Below are 18178 nucleotides of genomic sequence, written 5' to 3' on the forward strand. Positions count from 1 at the left end.
GAGGTGACCTGAGAATGCACATACTGAAATATCAAATATTGCAAAGTTTGTCTACACTATCTCATTTTCTCACCAATGCCTAGCAAGCAAGCTGTCTGAGGCTTGCAGCACGTCGAACCGCACTTCGAGATGCTGTACTCTGTACCAGGAAATAATCCCATCAAATGTTTCATGAAATCCCTATCAACGCCTGTCGAAAGGAAAAAAAAAAACAAAAAAAAGCCCTCCTCCTGTCATTAGGAGGTATGAACAGGGCCAAAGTTTTATACATGAATAGCAAGGCCTACATCATCCCAATCCCGACTGCAATGCCCAAATTCCCCCTAAGTCCCGCCCGATCATGCACATGCCAGTTTACTTCCCATTATTCCTCGAATGCTCCTCATAAAACTCCAGTGTCAACGCCGCCAGGAAACACGGCACACACCCTTTCTCTCTCACCCAGAACTGGATATTGTCCGCGATCCGGTTCGCGAACGCGCTTTTCGGCCCGCCGCCAACCTTCATTGTGCCCTTCTCGCCGTCGAACACGATGCTGTTCTCGTGCTCGTCTGTCTGCGACGGATAGTACACGCTCTCGACGCGCATCTTCCCGCCCGGGATGAAGGTGACCGTCCAGCCAAGCGTGCTGAATACAGCCTCTTTGAACTCGGCTGACTTGGCGGCCCAGACTTCCTTGAGTCGGCGAGCCTGTTTGCGCGCTGATGCTGTTTCGGCCTTGGCCTCGGCGATTTCGCGCTGCGCAGCCGCGAGCTGTGAGGCAGGCACTGTCGCGAAGAGGGTTGGTTGGCGCTGGATGTGGGCTAGGAGCTCAGCATTCTCCTGCTTGAGCGCCGCGAGCGTGGCAGCCTTGACGGCTTCGTGGTCGGAGGTCGGGTTGGAACGGAGCTGCAAGATGCGTGTATTGAGTTGTTCCTTTGCAGCAGCCAGTTGCTGTGACAATACTTGGTGCTCCTTCTCTAGAAGCTTGTGAGCAGTTTGCAGGTCAGCGAGCTCGGACTGTAGTTTACGGTTCTTGCGGGCAAGCTGTCCTAGCTGCTCATTCTCCACGTCGTCTCCCTCTCTTGACCTCTTAGTTCCCAAGACAGGCTGGGCAGGGCTCTTCGACGCCGATTCAAGTGAGGACAAATCAGCGTGGAGGGTGCTAACCTCTGCTTTGTACTGATCGACAAGGTCCTCGAGTTCCTGGATACGCTTGGCTTTCACATCCTCCATGCTCTCAGGATGTAGCGTAGAGTCTTCCATCTCATATGTCTTCAGCTGTGCGCGGAGGTATTCAACCTCCTTCATTGCGAGGGCACGTTGACGCTCCAGCCTGGCACGAACTCTATCGTTACCAGCTGCTGGTCCGCCAGAGACCCGAAGCTTCTCAATCTGATCCAGAAGCCTGCCCTTCTCCTCTTCCAAGGCCTTGATGATGTTGTCGCGGTCCGCAATCTCTGGCTGCAAAGCGCCGAGCTTCTCGACCAGAGAGGCTGAGTGCAAGCGCTCCGCAACAAGGGCTCGCGCGACAGCTTCGGGGGAATCGAACTCGTCGGCGCTGTTTCCTTCGCTCTGGAGATAGGCGGTCCATGCCCTCCTTTCGTCTTCTAACCGTTGCCGTAGTCTCCTCTCCTCGGCCAGCTCCTTTTCCAACGCTTGCGCAGCCTCGAGCTTTCGCACGAGGGTGCGCTTCTCCTCTTCCACGACCTCGACAGCCTTATGAACCTGGCGCAAATGTGTAAGCTCGGCCAGTTGTTCCCTGTTCTTGGTCTCCAGAATTCGGATGTGAGACACCTGGTCCGACAGCTCTCTCCGGATGATGGCTATGGTTTCCGCATCACCGGTCTGTGCCTTTAGTCGAAGCACCTCAGCCTCTAACTTTCCAATGATCTCATCCTTCTCGGCAGAAGCGGCTTGCGCCTTTTGCAACAGGTCTTCCCGAGCTGTAGCTTCTTGTCTTAGCTCTTCAACCAACCGCTCTGACGCAGCGACCTTTGCCTTCAAATCATTGGCCTCACGCTCAGCCATACGAGCAGCCTCACCCTTCTCTGCGCTCAGCTCCTCTAGCTGTTCCCGCAGCTGCCTGGATTCTTCGAGCGCATTCCTCACTTTCCCCTCCAGTTCCTGCTGCCGCGTCTCCATATCCTCCTTGAGTTGGTCCAGCTCTCTTTGCAAGGTCTCCACCTGACGCAGGGCACGCGATCTCTCAGCCTCAGCGGCCTGCTTGGCCTTGAAATCCTCCTCAGCCCGGCGCTTGGCTTCGCGAACTTCATTCTCCATCTGCAGCCGTGCCAACTCCTTTTCCTGTTCATAGCTGTCTATCTGATACCGCAGAGTAGCGACTTCGGCCTTGAGCTCCTCGATGCATCGGCGCTGGGCCTCGTACTCGTCGGCATCTGCTGGCGCCCTGTTTTCCTTGCTGCTTTCGCGGCTAACACTGGGCATCTCCATATTCTCCCGACCGCGCGGAGGGGATGGCGCAGAAAGCAGCGATTGTCGTAAATGCGATCGCGGCATCGTGTTAGTCGGGCTAGATGGGGCAAAGTCGAACGTATTTGTGCTGTTTCTGAAGCTCGGTAACTACAGACATGCGACATCAGCAAGACCGTCCATCAATGACGCGTCGATGGTACCATTGCTTCGAGCCTACCCTCGATTCTCTCAAAGAGCTCCTGGGACGGAGGATGGGCCCACTGATGCTTGCCCGAAATTGCGCGCCAGCAGCGCTGCTTGCAGACAAGCGTCTTGGTGGTCGTTCGGACCCTGGAGGGTCTCCCTGAGGGGTGAATGATCGCATCGTTGACCGCAAGCAAGCCTGAGGAAAGGGGGTTGGGTTTACTTGATGTTGTTGGCACCGCGGCGTGACGAGTGATGATTTGATTGACTGTTTGGGAGCAACAAGCTTCACGCACCCCGGCAACCGTGATTGGTTGTTCTGGGCAGCGCTGCCTGTGGAGTGACGTTGCCATTACGATTACCGTCACGCCGTTGCACCATTACGCCGCCTGCGCCCCGAAATTTGTTTTGAACCAAATCCACAAACACCTGGGCTGTTATCCGTTTTCCTCTCCCTCATTAAGTTATCGGACTTTCCGACCTCGCCTCGAACACCTTACTTCAACACTGAAGCGTCAAGTTTCGATTTACTAACTTAACTAGCAGGTGGTAAGTTCCGATTCTCTACTTTTCAAAACCTAACCAACTTTTCATGGATAAGAACAAAGAAGGTATTGTGATTCAAGTGGAAGATGTTGGGGAGCCCCCTGCCCGTACCGTGTAATCCGTACGTACCGTAACAGTTTTAGACCGGTACTGCGGTAGTGCTGTCTGTTTCGCCATCCGTACCAAAAGCTTGTTCCTCGGTGCCAAGACGCCAAGACTGGGATTGGCAAGGGCGTGGGTTTGACAAAGCCCTGAAACTGCCCCTGCCGACACTGCCCTGCGGGGTCTGGAAGCCGAAAACTCCACTGCACGGCATGCTGCAGCAATTCAACGGCAGACGCTGGGCTTTCCATCTGCGTCTTTGAACTTTCCATCCTCCACCGGCTCACACATGGACTTTGGCCCGGGGTGACGTTCTGCAGCTGAAGCTGCGTCAAAGTTCCTGTCCAATTAACAAGTAGAGGCAGCAGATTCCCCCGCCAATTCTGCGAAAGAGCGACCGCGATGCCTTGCCGCCTCGTTCCCCCGTCACTGACAGTATGTCTTCGTGAGGGTCCATCAATTTTTCTTGGCTGGGACGTCATAGCTCACACTCACTCTCACTTGTCCGCAGGGCCGTCGTCTCGCGCCGCGCTTCGGGTCCGTGAGTCCATTGCTCGCTGTCCTTGTCCCAACCTCCCCGGCATACAGCATCGTGTGCAGGTATGGAACTGCCAACAGCGGCAACGGCACTGCTGCCGAGCCAAAGAATGCCCGCAAGAGCGCTTTGCGTGACGCCGCCGCCGACATCGCCGTCAACAGGGCACGACAGGACACAACGTCCGAGAAGGCAATTGCAAGCGAAGCAAGCGGTGTGGAAGACTGGGAGTACAATCCCAGTCTTAAAATCGAATCCTTTAAGGACCTACCTCATGCCAACTTCGGCGTGAACCAGCATATACCCTTCGACGCCGAGTTCAAAGAAGTCCTGAAAGCGATCCCATGGCAGTTCCGTGCTCCGATTCGTTACGCGTTTGCCTACGGTTCGGGGGTGTTCCCGCAATCGAAGCCGACCGGCCGGGTCCCGACACCAGAAGAAGTTCGCGCTATTCATCCCAAAGCTCCCCCGGCTGTGGTGAGGGCACAAGATGGAACCCCAAAGATGATTGATTTCATATTTGGTGTCTCGCATACTCAGCATTGGCATTCGCTCAACATGAAACAACACCGTGACCATTACTCGGCCCTCGCAAGTCTGGGCTCGGGTGCAGTCTCGTTTGTCCAGGACAAGTTGGGCGCTGGCGTCTACTTCAACCCATACGTTGTCGTGAATGGAATCTTGGTGAAGTACGGTGTGGTGCAGTTGGACACATTGGAGAGAGACCTGACTCAGTGGGATACGCTTTACCTGGCTGGGCGGCTTCACAAACCCGTCAAGATCCTGCGCGACGATCCCAGAATCCGCTTTGCCAACCAAATCAATCTTCTCTCCGCTTTGCGGACAGCGCTGTTGCTTCTTCCCCCCAGCTTTACGGAGGAAGAGCTTTATGCGACAATCGCTGGAATCAGTTACCTGGGTGATCCCCGCATGGCTTTGCCTACCGAAAACCCACGAAAGGTAAAGAACATTGTCGGCAATAACATGGCCAACTTCAGGAGGCTGTATCTTCCTCTCATTGAGACATTACCCAACGTTGATTTCAACGACCCTGCTGCCAGCGCGAAGGACTGGGTATGGGACACGGAGAAGAATCTCAAGCTTATCCAGGATATGGACCCAGTCAAGCGCGGTAACATGGTGCGGCGGCTACCTAAGGCATTCCGCTCGCGCCTGTACACGCAGTATCAGAAGAAGCTGGCCATCCCGCAACATCAGTTTGCCCAGTTGATGGAAGAAGGCGAGAAAGAGGTCTCCGTAGGCTTTAGGAGGCTTGAGGGAGGTGGCTTTGACAGGCGGATCGCGCAGGATGACCCTGCCGAGCTGCGCAATAACATTCGCACGGTAATCAAGCGTACGATTAGTTGGCCTGCTACCACACAGTCACTCAAGGGCCCTCTTACCGCCGGCTTCCAGAAAACGTGGAGGTACCTGCGCGAGAAGATGGACAAGTACCGTCAAGGGTCGGCTGCTGCGAAACAGGCCCCCGAGGAGGGCAAGAGCTCTAGCAGCAGCAGTAGCGGGGAAGGGAAACAATGATGGTTGGGTGTTTTAAGGATTGCTTGTTGCATTTTCCGGTAAGCACCTCCACACAAGAGGAGATGGCTGGCTAAATAAGTTTTTTATGCTGTACATGTAGGAAATAGCATGGAAGCCTGGTTCTACGAGGGATTGTGTGGCTTTAGATGGCGGTTCGGCGTTCTGTAATCTGCCCCTTTTGACGGCACTCCTCGCCGTCAGTTTGGCACGGCTGAATAAAACAGATATAGAAGAGGGTCTGCAAAATCAAACCTTTTTGTGGGCGCTACGCTTGGTATAGGGCTTTAACTTGCTTGTGTTATGACCGTGAATCATAGGACTTTCTCTTTCATCTAATGAGGCGCGTCACCCAGATAAACCACTGCTTGAATAGGTTCAGCTTGGTACCTCTGCACCCCGGATGTTCTTCTCGTAACCTGGCCATGGAACTTTCTCTTTCTTGCCATCCCGGGTAGCCAAAAGTTTTGAGCAGGGTCGATCATTGTCCACTTTAACCTCCAGCCTTGATTACCCCATCGCCCCTGAGATAGCACGAAGCCTGCAGGCGTCTTTTGATGAAAGGGGTTGCCTGCAGTTCGTCTTCATATCATCACGTGTTGAGATGCATGGGAGTTCAGGTCACGGTTCTTGCGCAGGTCCATTTTGCCGAAAGCCAAACGTTCATCCCTTTTTCAGCTGGTGCGGTCGGTCCCTGCTGCATATGGGTTGTGAAGTGACTGTCAACTGTCAACGTTGAAGCATGATGCATCAGGGAGGGTCCAATCGCTCTTATCTCTCCTGGTGGTTGTGATAGGCAGGCGCTTCAATGTGCATTCACGTGTGTCCAGACCTCCAGTCTACAGCCCGGGGCGTTGGGAGAGAAGGTGCTTCTCGATAGGTAAGATACCTGAGAAAATGTGTGGCCGGCCCGGGAGAAGCTCTACAAGATTGAAGTGACTGGGAGAGCTCAGACCGTTAATGGTCTCTGTTCGGGAAGGTGGCTCACTCTCCGCACAACCCCCAGCCAGAACCAGCGACGCTAGTTCTTCAGCAAGAAGGATTGTCGGTGGTGGATCACCATGGATGTTATGCGATTGCTTTGAGACTAAGACCAATAACTGTGGAGGTTGAGGCCCTATCTCGTCCACGGAGATTGCTCAGGCCTCAACCCCAGGGGCAGGCGAAAGAGGGAGGGTGTTACCTGCCCAGTCCACACTCATGCTTGCCTGCGAAGAAAGTATCTCCATATCACTGCACCTTCCACGGCCCTTTAACCCCGGAGATCCGTTGAGGCAACGAGAAAGGCGGAAGGCACTCTCGCTCTCCCCAGGAGCATATAATCCCCCTCAGCTCCCAGAATTCCTCTCTTCTCTCTTCCACCATCATCCAAACTCGAGTTCCCTCAAGCAGCTGCGCAGCTTGCTTTTAAACATTGCTTTTCAGTATCATCATCCTCAGATCAACAGCTCTTCTGTCCTTTGCAAACATCAAACACCACTAAGCAACCACTTCAGTCAACCTAAGTCACTCTCACCTTGAAGTACAGTCATCCAGTACCAACACCAACACCAACCGTCAAAATGGGCTTTGTCGCGAACACCGTCCTCTACATCAGCTCCCTCATCATCCCTCCTCTTGCTGTTTACCTCAAGAAGGGCGCCACAAAGGACCTTGCTATCAACACGGGTTTCACCATCCTCGGCTGGGTTCCCGGCATGCTTCATGCCTTGTACATGGTCTCGTCGGAGGGCAGCAAGTAAATCAACACGCCTCACCGTTCACTTGCAAGTCAAGATGCTTCCCGCCAAGACGATAAGCATGCTCGGACGGTTGGGCTCTTCAAGGCAGCATGATGTTTGAACTTGCAGCACTCAAGTACTACTGATGATGGAGCTGGAGCTGGGACTGGGTTCGTGTCCACCATGTCCATCTTTGTCATCAAGGTCTCTCTCTCGTCTGGGTTCTGAGGATGGGAGATGGTTTGGTACTGCATGTCTCCATAAAGGAGCTCCATCGTGGGATGAAGCTGGGGATGGTCAAACAAAACTTTGTGGTGGCTCTTCCGCACCTGTAATCACCTCTCTAGCTCTCCGTCCAATCAAACTACTTGAAACTCCCCAAGCTTTGCCCGTGTTCTTATGTGACATTCAAAAAATGTGAATGCCGACTGCCCTGTTGAGAGTGATCACAGATTTGTTCTTGCTCATAGCTGAAACGTCAAGCTAATTGTCGTGGACGGGACGAAACGGCTTTCATTGGGGACAAGATTTTAAGCCGAGGACAACCACTCTCTGCCTGGTTGTCTCAGGGGAACCTGCAACTGAACGCCCACACTGGAGTCATCTCGAGGAAGCATGGTGTGGTGAGCAAGGTTGGCACTCCGCTAAACTAGATAGTGTTGAATTCGACAAGGTAACGCCGGACGCCAAATCCATCAACAATGCCAGTCTTAACGGAACAATAATGTACAATTATGAAAACACAGGCGAAGAACAGAACCCAACAGAGACTACTCAGTAACAACAATACTCTCTAACACGCGCATAGCGCGGCTTCCCTCCTTTTCAAAGACTGACACCATAGCCTCACATTCCTGCTTGAGCTTTTGCTCAGCCAGGCTAGCATTGTGATAAATCCATTCCTCCACAGTCATCCTCTTCTCCGGGCTGGTCAGCTCAGCGCCCTTGCTGAGCAACATGGCAGGCAGCCGTGACGCGATACCCTCGCCATCAAAGTTCTCCTTGTCCTCATACCCTTGGCCTTCCTCTCCATCATAAGCATGACGCTGTGGTGATGGAAAGAGAACCGCCTCGACGTCGATCCCCTTCCAGGGGATTGTGCTACGCAGACCACCGCTCGCAACGAGGCTGCGCTTGGAGGAGGAGACGGGGGAGCTACGTTGGGACTGGGGTGTTCCGACAGCAGAGGTTGTGACGGGGGCGAGGATGGAGCGTTTACCGGCGATGGTAGAGGCGTTGGCGTTTTCGGTATGGTTATGGTTATTACTTGCTATTGTACGAACAGAGACGGCCGAATGGGGTTCTGGAGGGTAGTTTTCTGCGTCTGAGGCCTGCGGGGAGGAGTGAGCTGATGGGGGGTGAGAGACGGGAGCCACCGCTTCGGTGTGGTTGGCACCGCGCCGGGACGGGGTCGATTGTGAGTCGGGCGTTGCCGGGGCAGGGATGGATAGACGGTGATGACTGGGCGCGGCTGAGGGAATGGCAGCAGCTGAGGCTCGTGCTGATACTGTCCGTGACGATCTTCTTGGCGTTGGCGCCGCCGGAGCGACTGTTGCGAGGACGTTGGAGCCGATGGGGGCGGCGGCTGTAGCTGACGATCGCTTGCTGGATAACCTGGCGGATGTGCGCTTTTGCACGGAACGAGCGATAACAGGCTCGGGCTCGGGCTGCGGCGAGACGTGGGCCGACTGAGGCGCTGAGGGAAGTTCGACGGCAGGCTGGGAGGATGTGGATCTCTTGGATGGTCGACCGCGGCCCCGCTTGGGAGGAAGTGGAGGAGGAGGAGCCGCTTTTGTGATGACCGTGCCGGTGCTAACATCGGCATCGGCAAGATCCCCTCCGACTGACAGCTGCTCAAGATCATCAGGTAAGGCCTCTGGAGCCAGTTCAGGAGTGGGATCAGCATGCTGATATGCGGGCTCTGGCGGTGGAGGTGCTGCTTCCTTCGCCTTCTTCGTCGCTTTGGATACTTTGCGTGTTCCAGCCTTGCGGCCCTTCTTTGGTACCGCTAAACCATCTGCGGCAGATTGCTCGGGCTCGATTTCCGCATGCTGGCTCTGAACTGCGCTCCCCATCTCGACTGCTGGGACCACAGCACCGTGTTCCGGCAGATTGGATGCATCAGCTTGCACCTTGGTTTTTTGACTAGTCTTCCGGGATGTTGCAGCTTTCTTGGGCCGCCCTCGTGTCGAAGCGGGTGCCTTCTCCACAGGAACTTCTTCCTCGACATCGCTGCGATATCGATCTAGGTCGGCTTCCAATTGACGCTCGAGTTCGTCGTCGGAAAGCTCGGTTGTTAGCTGAGATTTGTCCGATTGTTGCGACACCTTCCGTGCTCCCTTGGCTGCTGTCGAGGAACGTTTCTTCCGACCCGCTGGCTGTCTCACTGGGAGAATGTCGGACATTTCGGAATCAGGGGCAGCGAGACTCATTCTGGACACATCTACCGCAACGCTCGTCCTACCACGAGTCACTCTCTTCTTCTGGGCTGGTGCCTCGGCGTTGGTGAGGGCTGAGTCCTCCATAGAGTCGCTTGGCCGCTTGCGACCCTTGGCCGTTGTCTCGACAACTTGTTCTGAATCCTCGTAAATCTCGACTGGCTCCTCCTTCTTGGCTTTCGTCTTGCGCGCTCTGGCGGTTGTGGCGGTAGTTTTGCGACCTCTGGCCGTCTTCTTCCCGCCTTGGGTCATGGTGGATGCTGTAGTCATAACACTGTCGTCTTGGTCGATAGTGAGATCGGCAGTGGAGGGGAAATCAGAAGCGTGCGTGGCGACGGTCGCGACAGACTGCACTGAAAGTCTAGATGCTCTGGAGACCCTAGCTCCTTTGGCGCGTCCCTTCTTAGGAGGGGGATACTGGTTGAGGAGAGTAAAAAAGGGGCAGTTGGGTTCGCGTTTGTAGTGCTCAGCACTGTGCCTGGTGTCAGCTATGAACTTGGGTGAGTTTAAGCAGTATGGTGCGCGCAACATACTATGGATCGTCCTCAGATGCCCACCGCTCAAGCGCAAGATCGCAGTAGGCGCAGGTTGTCATGTCATCTGCCTCGAGTGACGGGGTATACTTCCATCCCGCCTCAACAAGCTACAAATGTGGAGTCAGAAAACCCTGAAAGCAGAGCTCAACATACCGCGGGCACACGTGCTTACCTTCTTTGTCTTGCACTTGAAGCCCTTCTTGGACTCATACGGCCATCGCCCCGCAAAGGTCGCCTTCCGCGCTTCGATCATAAATGGGTCGAGAGGATGGACCTTTCCATAGTTTCCATAGCCGGCCTCAATTGCCGCCATAATCGCCCAACCGCAAGTAGGCGAGTGCTTCAGATGTTCTTCTAACGGGTTGTCCCCCTCCTGCCATCCATCAAGAGGCTTTTCGCACAGAAAACAAACAACATTATCTGGATGATCGGGATACGGATCATAAAAAAAGCCGGCTTTCGCGAGCTGCGAGGACAAAACGCGTCAGCCATACCGTTAACCCTTAGCCTAATGTGCCGACAAAGGAATCGCCATACCGCGACTGGTGACAGCTTCTTATGCGGCCATTGCAAAGGCTTCGTCACGCGCGAATTGGCGCTGGGGAAGTGATGCGCAATCTGGAACGAGGCCAGGCGGTTCTCGTAAATAAAATACTGATCGAAATGGTCATCCATTGTGTGCTGAATCAATCAAAATATCGTTTCGTGCTGCGCGGAAAGGTCTCAAAGGAGGGGACGTGGTCGGCAAGGGAGATCGAACTCAAGGCAGAGTCCAGCTCATGGATGTCGTCACAGCCGTTTTGGCGCGTAGCGAAGTCGAATACGGGTTTATCTGAGGTTATTTGCGCTCTTGCGAAACTAGGAAAGCAGTAGGTATCTGTGGTCTGGCAATTGATAACAGCGATGGATGCTGCAAAACATTCGGCGCGTCAAGATTACTGGTGATGTGTTCGAAACGTCGCGCAGACGACGACAAGGAAAACGACGAGGAGTTTGTCGAAAAGGCAAGACTACAGATTAGGCAATTCTGATTGGTCAAAACTGCCGCGTTTGTTTACTTTCGCGTTTGTGGGGGGACCCAAGGACCATGTGGGGACGTGCATCCAAGCCTTGTTACACAGCCACATACAACTAGCCACCTTAGCCACATATTATAGCTGATCAAACATTTCTCTCCGTTCCACGCCTCAGGCTCCTGTTCCACACCAGCTCCGCTTGCAAATCAGGCTGAAGCTGGGTTCGGCCATTCGGCATCGAAAGATCCCAGCGCCTGTCTTTTGGTGGAGTTCGTATGGTGGCCCGCACCGAGTTGCTCGGGGGTTCGGCGACTGCAGAGTGACCTAGGTGATGGCTATGCTTGCCGCCCTACCCGTTCCTTTGGTCAAGTGCTCAGCCAACCAGCGACATCTTCTTGACCTTTTTTTACTGTTCCGTGTCCACCCTTTCTCACGTCTGTGGACCCTCCCGAACAAACTGTTCTCGACTGGGAAGGTGTGTTGAAGGGAAGGGCCGGTTTTGCCCGGGAGTCGTTCAGGCTCCCATCGGTCCTCTTTCTGAGTGATTTCACTTTTCTTTCAACGAAAGCTACTGCTGCCCATTCTGGGTGATGCGGCTACCTGAGGTTGATCAACACTCTATCTGGAACGTTGTCCTGTTACTGGGGCGTCAGATGGTTGCAACTGCTGTTGGATCAAGCTTTTTTAGCGCGGGCACCCGAGATTGCATGCGCGGCCGGGGAGTTTAACCACATCACCCGTTCTGTGGTCAAAGCTTCTTTTACCGTCCGATGATTGGCCGTTCTCCAGATTTTCCCCACAGTCTCGTCTCCGCCGGCTAAAGCGTCCATCTCATCTGGCTTCCATATTGTCGAGATTCGAGCGCTCAGTCCCGAGGTCTCTCCATCACGGGCATCACACTGGACCCTCGTCCCACTGTCTCAGGTTGACTGCTGCCCTCCGCTCACTTCTCAACGCCCGCTTAGCGCTTGAACTGCTCATAATCGACATCCTTGCGTGACCCAACCCCGGCGAACATAGCAGGGAGACCCGGCTTCTAGAAGGCCCTGAGGCAAGCTAAGAAATGAGGATGTCCTGGTTTCGGCGTTTTCACTGTCAACAGTTGCATAACGGAAATCTTATATTTTTTTTAAAAAAAAATGAGTTCCTCCCAGGCGTCAAGATTCTGTTGTTGGCTGGGCGGGTGACCAACCCCCGAGTCTTCATGTCCAAAGATCTGCTTACCATGTGGCCACACCACCCGCGTACATGTCTATCATGAACCCCATTGCTCTGAGTTATGTTCAAACGTAGGTTATCGAATGTGATAAAATTACACTCATTGCCATTGTCGGCATTCCCGAGCGTTCCGGGTATAACTGTCCATCATCCTCTGTTCCACCATCCTGCCCAGTATGCCCTAGCAGGGGTTGGCTGGTAAACCCTCAACTCCAACCTCAACCCCAGTATTGAGCTGGGGTTTGTGGGTGTCTAAAGTCTTTTAAAGTTCTCACCCTCCGCCAACTCGTGGCCTTCCCCGCAGTGTTGTCCGTTTTTCTTCTGGCTTCCTCAAGTTCGGGAGACACAGTTCCTAGCCTTACTGGTCCCGGCTTCATCACTTCAGCTTCAACCCCGAAGTATCCGACAGGTGCTTGGTGTCCCATCAACACTCCGGACACTCGCAAAATCCGTCCCTGGATCTCCTGCTTCTAGGTTGCTGTCAAGTTGACCGGTGCCGTCCTCCTTCAACCCAACGACCATGGCGGCCATCAACTCCGCCATGGACATGAACGCCCAAACCAACGGCAAGAAGTACGGCTTTGACGACCAAAGCCCAGCTGTCATGGATTCCTCATCTGACAACGAAGTTGGTGAAATCCGTCCGACCGCTATGACGGACTATGAGAAGCAAAAGATCGCGGAAGGTCAGGCCAAGTTCCATCAGCTCGGTTGGAAACGCCTCACCATTGTGCTGATTGTTACTGCCGTCGCCCTCGGCAGTCTCAGTCTCCCCGGGGCCTTCGCCACTTTGGGCATGGTCGCTGGTGTCATTCTCACTGTTGGCATTGGTCTTTGCGCGCTGTATTCTAGCTATGTGATCGGCCAAGTCAAGCTCAAGTACCCTCACATCTCTCATTACGCAGACGCGGGCCGCATGATGTTTGGCAAGGTTGGCTACGAGGTTGTCGGCGCAATGTTCGTCTTGCAGCTCATTTTCACGACTGGCTCTCACGTCCTGACGGGAGCGATCATGTTCGACAACCTGTCAGATAACGGTGCGTGTACCATTGCCTTCACTGTCGTCTCTGCCATCATCCTGTTCTTGGTGGCTCTCCCACCGAGTTTCTCGGAGATGGCCATCCTCGGTTACATCGACTTCGCGTCCATTATTGCGGCCATCTTAATAACTATCATCGCTACCGGCATCCGTGCGAGCGACGCCCCTGGCGGCCTTGCTGAAGTGAACTGGTCCGCATGGCCCAAGCCAGATTTGACATTGGCCGAGGCTTTCATCGCCATCACCAACATCGTTTTCGCCTACAGTTTTGCGCTCTGCCAGTTTAGTTTCATGGACGAGATGCACACGCCGCGCGACTTTAGCAAAGCTGTTATTGCTCTGGGTGTTTTTGAAATCGCCCTGTACACCCTCGTTGGTGCGTTAGTCTACCGCTTTGTCGGTGCCGATGTCCGTTCGCCTGCCCTTCTGTCGGCTGGTCCTACGGTTTCTAAAGTTGCCTTTGGCATCGCCATTCCCGTAATTTTCATTTCGGGCAGTATCAATACTGTGGTGGTTGCCCGTTATCTTCACGAGCGCATGTTCAAAAACTCTGTCATTCGCTACATCAACACACCCATGGGTTGGGCTACCTGGGTCGGCCTGGACGCCATCATCACTATCATCGCTTGGGTCATCGCCAGCGCTATCCCTTTCTTCTCGGATCTGTTGGCTATTTGCTCGGCTCTTTTCATCTCTGGTTTCACGTTCTATTTTCCTTCCATCATGTGGTTCATGTTTGTCAAGGAAGGGAGTTGGTTCTCATTAAAGAACATGGCTCTTAGCAGCGCCAATCTGGTGAACCTCATTGTTGGACTTGTAGTGCTTGGTGTCGGTACCTACGCTAGTGTCTGGGATATTGTGAGTAACCCCAAAAGCAAAGTTTTAGCCTTGGGCGATCAATTGCTGACCCGACTTCAGGACCACCGGTATGATCTGGGCATCGTTCCGGATCCGTTCAGCTGCGCGCCTCTTGGTTAATGTCTTGGCAAAAGTCTCTTTCTTGGGCGTGTGGCTTTTAGGTGCGAAAATAGGCCTCAGGTGGTTTACTGTAACAGCACTGGCCACGTCCTCAAGCTGTTTATTCAGGAAACGGACTTCTGACAGGAACATGGTCGTGATGATGTTTGACGATAATGATTTTTCTCATACTTTTTTTCTGCGTGGCAGCCGGAGTCTGGGGATTATGGTGGCGTTGAGATATCCTATCTTCAGTTGCTTATATCGCTCTACCCGTGGTGTCAACACGACAATTCAAGGGGGTTCTTCTGTTGTATTCTACTTTTGTATAACAATCGTATTTCATCATGGGATGGAAAAGGACATTAATTCGCTCGTTACAGCTTGGGTCTTCTCCTAAACATTACTGCCGTCGTAAGCCGAAGGAGCTGGCCGGAGTACTGCTAAAAGCATCTTTCGAATCTTTGCCTTTTACACGATGAAGATCACGAAAATTAACCAACTAGAATCCAAAGAACCGAAGATCCCCAAGAATATTGCTTTTCAAAAAATGATCTTGAAGCCGTACAAGAGACAAATAATTGTCACCAAGTATATACTGGCAAGGAAACGACGTTGACGAGAGTAAAAAGTTCCAAAAGAGGATGCCCAGTAACAGGATTGAACTGTTGACCTTCGCATCACTTAACATAGCCAGATCGCTATATTAGTACGACGCTCTAACCAGCTGAGCTAACCGGGCTTCTGATTCGTTGTATGTCACTTGCTCCTTAGCCCTAAGAGCTAGCACCGAACTTCCTTGAAAGTCACTATCCTCGCTTTCATCCCAACTCTCAACCTTCGACAATTTTCGGGGTAGCAAATGCATTTCCAGGCAGCAAAACAATGTATTCTCAAATCTGTCTTGCTCTACGATTGGAGCGACCAAACTGTCATGCTTCAAGAGCACAAGCCAAGGTGCTGGAGAGCCACAGGCCTCACACTGTCACTTCACAGGTGAATTCATTTACCGAGTCATTGAAGCATCAAGTGAACCCTCAAAACGCACTCAGTTCAGGTAGAGCTTTGCTGAAGTATATTGATAGGTCTTTTCAAGTCCTATGAATCCACCAAGTCATCTCCTATGCTGCTTAATCCGACAGGCCCAGCTCTTTGTAGAACGCCTCAGTGCTAGGCTTGCGGCCCAGGAACTGCGTGAGTGAGAGCATCTCATCCTGGCTGCCGCCCTTCTCCAGCACAGTGTGGCGGTAGCGGCGACCCTGAACGGGGTCCATTGGGTTGGTCTTGAAGGCCGTGTAGAACATGTCGGTGGAGTAAACCTGCGAGTAGAGGTAACCGTAGTAGCCGGCATCATAGCCGCCGATGAGATGGCCAAAGGTGGCTTGGCCATTGCCCCAAGTGCTGTGTCGAAGTCAAAGGTTAGCAAGGGGCACTAAATGAGGGAGGGCATGGAGGAATTAGAGGGGAAAAAAATTTACCTAGGCTCACCCAGAGCCTCGGGGCCCTGAATCTGAGAGATCTGAGCTCGCAGCTCGTTGTAAAGCTTGCTGACATCCAACTCCTCAAGCTCCCCATGATGCTTGGGGGTGTGAACAGCCATATCAAAGAGACCGAAGTGCAGCTGGCGGAGGTTGAACAGCGCATCGTTGACGTGCTTGGTAGCGATGAGCTTCTCAATGAGCTCATCCGGAATCTGGGCGCCGGTCTGGTAATGGCTGCTCAGGCTCTTGAGCTGGCTAGGGGTCCAGCACCAGTTCTCGAGCATTTGGCTGGGAGCCTCGACGAAGTCGCGGACAGTTGAGGTGCCATGATAGCGCGAGTACCGGGTGCGACCGGCCAGGTCATGAATACCGTGGCCTAGCTCGTGGAAGAGGGTCACGACTTCATCGTGCTTCAGTAGCGAGGGCTTAGTGGGGGTAGGCTTGCTGAAGTTGCAAACAAGAGCGGTAGCAGGGTAGTGGCGCGTTCCATCGGACTTCAGGAAGCCTGGCTGGAGGTTGAAGTTGGCAGCATGGCCATACTTGCCAGGACGTGGATGGAGGTCGAGGTACAGATAGCCAACAAAGCCATTGCCCTCGGTGTCGTCATCCCAGACGCTGAAGATGATCACATCCTCATGCCAGGCAATGTCCTCGGCTTTGCCAGTGGGCGAGATGCGCTTACGGTCCTCAGGGGTAAGCTCGACGAAGACCAGGCCAAACAGCTCTTCGAAGATACGAAGCATGCCAGCGACGGTTGACTTCAGAGGGAAGTACTCGGCGATGGCGTTCTCGTCAATGCTGTACTCCTGCTCGACCATCATCCGGTCATAGAACCTGTGGTCCCAAAGGTAGTAGTTTCCATCGAAGGGAAGACCACGAGCTTCGTGATCCTTCTTCTTGAGTTCCAGGAGATGTTCCCTCTCCTTCACGCCACCAGGGGCCAGACGAGTCTTCAAGTCATTCAGGAAGTCCAGGACAGCCTGGGGGGTCTTGGCCATCTTGTCCTCAATGCGGAATGAGGCATGGTCAGGGTAGCCGAGAAGACGAGCCGCCTCGTCACGGAGCAGAATGGCCTCCTTGAACAAGGGCACGTTCTGGTTGCACTTGTTCTCATTCGCAATGAACACCTTCTTACGAGTCTCGGGGTTCTTGGCAAACTTGAGCGTGGGGAAGAGGTCGGGATACTTGAAGGTAAGACGGAGCTTGCCCTCGTTCTCACCAGTGCCCTTCTCTAGCGTGTCCAAAACATCCTGCGGCACACCATCAAGCTCCTCGGGTGTGAACCACAGCCCGCCGTTCTCCTCGTTGAGGTTCTTCTGAAACTCGATCTGGATCTGGCTTAGACGCTTCTTGATCTCCTTGAAGCGGTCTCTCTGCGGACCCTCAGGGAGACCAAGGCCATTCTTGATGTAGCTCTTTCTTTCTTTGTGCAGTAGACGGGCGCTTTCAATGTCATCGAAGCCAACGCTCTTGGCCAGAGCCTCGTCAATCACGCGGTCCTTGTCCTTCTCGAGGGTCTCTGAGAGTCCGGAGTTCTTGTACACGGCATCGACCAAACGGAAGACGTCCTCACGCATGCTACACTCAATGGCGAACTCGTCTAGGATCTTTTCGGCCTCGGTAGAGGCATTCCGGAGCTCGCTATCGGCGCTGACATACTGGTAGAAGCCCAGAACGCGATTGCTGAGGGAAGCTTGGTTCTCGTCCTCGATCTGGGGCTTGAGCACGGACTCGAAGGTCGCCGAGGCGGGGTCCTCATCAGGCTTGATCGTAGCGACGAGGTTGTCCAACAACTGGCGAGTGCGGTCGCAAAGGGCCTTGGAGTCGGCTACAATAGACTCCTTGGTGCCAGTGAAGAGCGGCGGGGCCTGCGGAGGGTTCGCGTACTTGGACATGTCGATAGATGGAGGATGAGTCAATATGGACGGTTGCGACGAGTATGTTAGGGTTCCCACAGCCAATCGCCCAGTTGAGACAGCAGTGAAGCCTCCTCCAAGAGACACTTGATGGGGCTTCCTGTACCTCAGCTGGGTGAAGAGGGAAAATATGCGGGGGGTAAAGCGCGGGGCCGCCAGGATGATGGTCACAGAGGAAAAGGACACAAGGTAGAAAAGGAGCAGGAACACGCCCTGCCCAATTGAGCGGGGTGCGGGCGCCAGTTTGACGACGGGTCAGATGTGGCTTGGAAGCGGCAGATCGAGGGGCACAAGGTGCGGGGAACAATGACGGTGCGATTGTGGGACGCGCCCGGAAAGCAGCGGGTAGGCTCCAGGTTGACAGTCCACAAAGGCCACAAAATGTGACAGGAAGTTCAGGAACTGCAGCAGGGCGACTCTCGCCAACAAACGGATCCGATTTGAGCCAACAAGCTGATGCTATGCACAGAGCGCACGCTGTAACAAAGACAAGAACGACAATGAGGCCTCTGGATGAGCTCGAACCAAGGATTTCCGAG

General features: G+C 53.8%; 6 protein-coding genes and 1 non-coding gene across 7 annotated transcripts; 3 read left to right on the forward strand and 4 right to left on the reverse strand.

Moving 5' to 3' along the window:
- Positions 1-354: 354 nt before the first annotated feature.
- CTHT_0036630 (uncharacterized protein) lies at positions 355-2499 on the reverse strand (the record flags this gene model as incomplete). The annotated part of the gene is made up of 1 exon (XM_006694028.1): positions 355-2499. The coding sequence occupies one exon, from the start codon at positions 2497-2499 to the stop codon at positions 355-357; it is 2145 nt and encodes a 714-aa protein (XP_006694091.1).
- A 1149-nt stretch (positions 2500-3648) lies between these two features.
- Positions 3649-5320, forward strand: CTHT_0036640 (uncharacterized protein; the record flags this gene model as incomplete). The annotated part of the gene is made up of 2 exons (XM_006694029.1): positions 3649-3681; positions 3758-5320. The coding sequence occupies 2 exons, from the start codon at positions 3649-3651 to the stop codon at positions 5318-5320; spliced, it is 1596 nt and encodes a 531-aa protein (XP_006694092.1).
- Positions 5321-6879: 1559 nt separating this feature from the next.
- Positions 6880-7152, forward strand: CTHT_0036650 (uncharacterized protein; the record flags this gene model as incomplete). Its single annotated transcript, XM_006694030.1, has 2 exons — positions 6880-7028; positions 7089-7152. The coding sequence occupies 2 exons, from the start codon at positions 6880-6882 to the stop codon at positions 7150-7152; spliced, it is 213 nt and encodes a 70-aa protein (XP_006694093.1).
- Positions 7153-7808: 656 nt separating this feature from the next.
- Positions 7809-10687, reverse strand: CTHT_0036660 (uncharacterized protein; the record flags this gene model as incomplete). Its single annotated transcript, XM_006694031.1, has 4 exons — positions 7809-9948; positions 10010-10119; positions 10185-10478; positions 10550-10687. 4 exons carry the CDS (start codon positions 10685-10687, stop codon positions 7809-7811), a joined length of 2682 nt encoding a protein of 893 aa, XP_006694094.1.
- Positions 10688-12766: 2079 nt separating this feature from the next.
- On the forward strand, positions 12767-14263 carry CTHT_0036670 (uncharacterized protein; the record flags this gene model as incomplete). Its single annotated transcript, XM_006694032.1, has 2 exons — positions 12767-14143; positions 14204-14263. 2 exons carry the CDS (start codon positions 12767-12769, stop codon positions 14261-14263), a joined length of 1437 nt encoding a protein of 478 aa, XP_006694095.1.
- A 624-nt stretch (positions 14264-14887) lies between these two features.
- CTHT_0036680 lies at positions 14888-14984 on the reverse strand. The gene is given in 2 exon segments: positions 14888-14925; positions 14945-14984. It is a non-coding gene; the product is annotated as a tRNA-Ile (tRNA).
- Positions 14985-15372: 388 nt separating this feature from the next.
- Positions 15373-17618, reverse strand: CTHT_0036690 (metalloendopeptidase-like protein; the record flags this gene model as incomplete). Its single annotated transcript, XM_006694033.1, has 2 exons — positions 15373-15643; positions 15721-17618. 2 exons carry the CDS (start codon positions 17616-17618, stop codon positions 15373-15375), a joined length of 2169 nt encoding a protein of 722 aa, XP_006694096.1.
- Between the last annotated feature and the right edge of the window lie 560 nt (positions 17619-18178).

The sequence above is a fragment of the Thermochaetoides thermophila genome (assembly GCF_000221225.1).
Source record: "Thermochaetoides thermophila DSM 1495 unplaced genomic scaffold scf7180000011816, whole genome shotgun sequence".
NCBI classification, from domain to species: domain Eukaryota; kingdom Fungi; phylum Ascomycota; class Sordariomycetes; order Sordariales; family Chaetomiaceae; genus Thermochaetoides; species Thermochaetoides thermophila.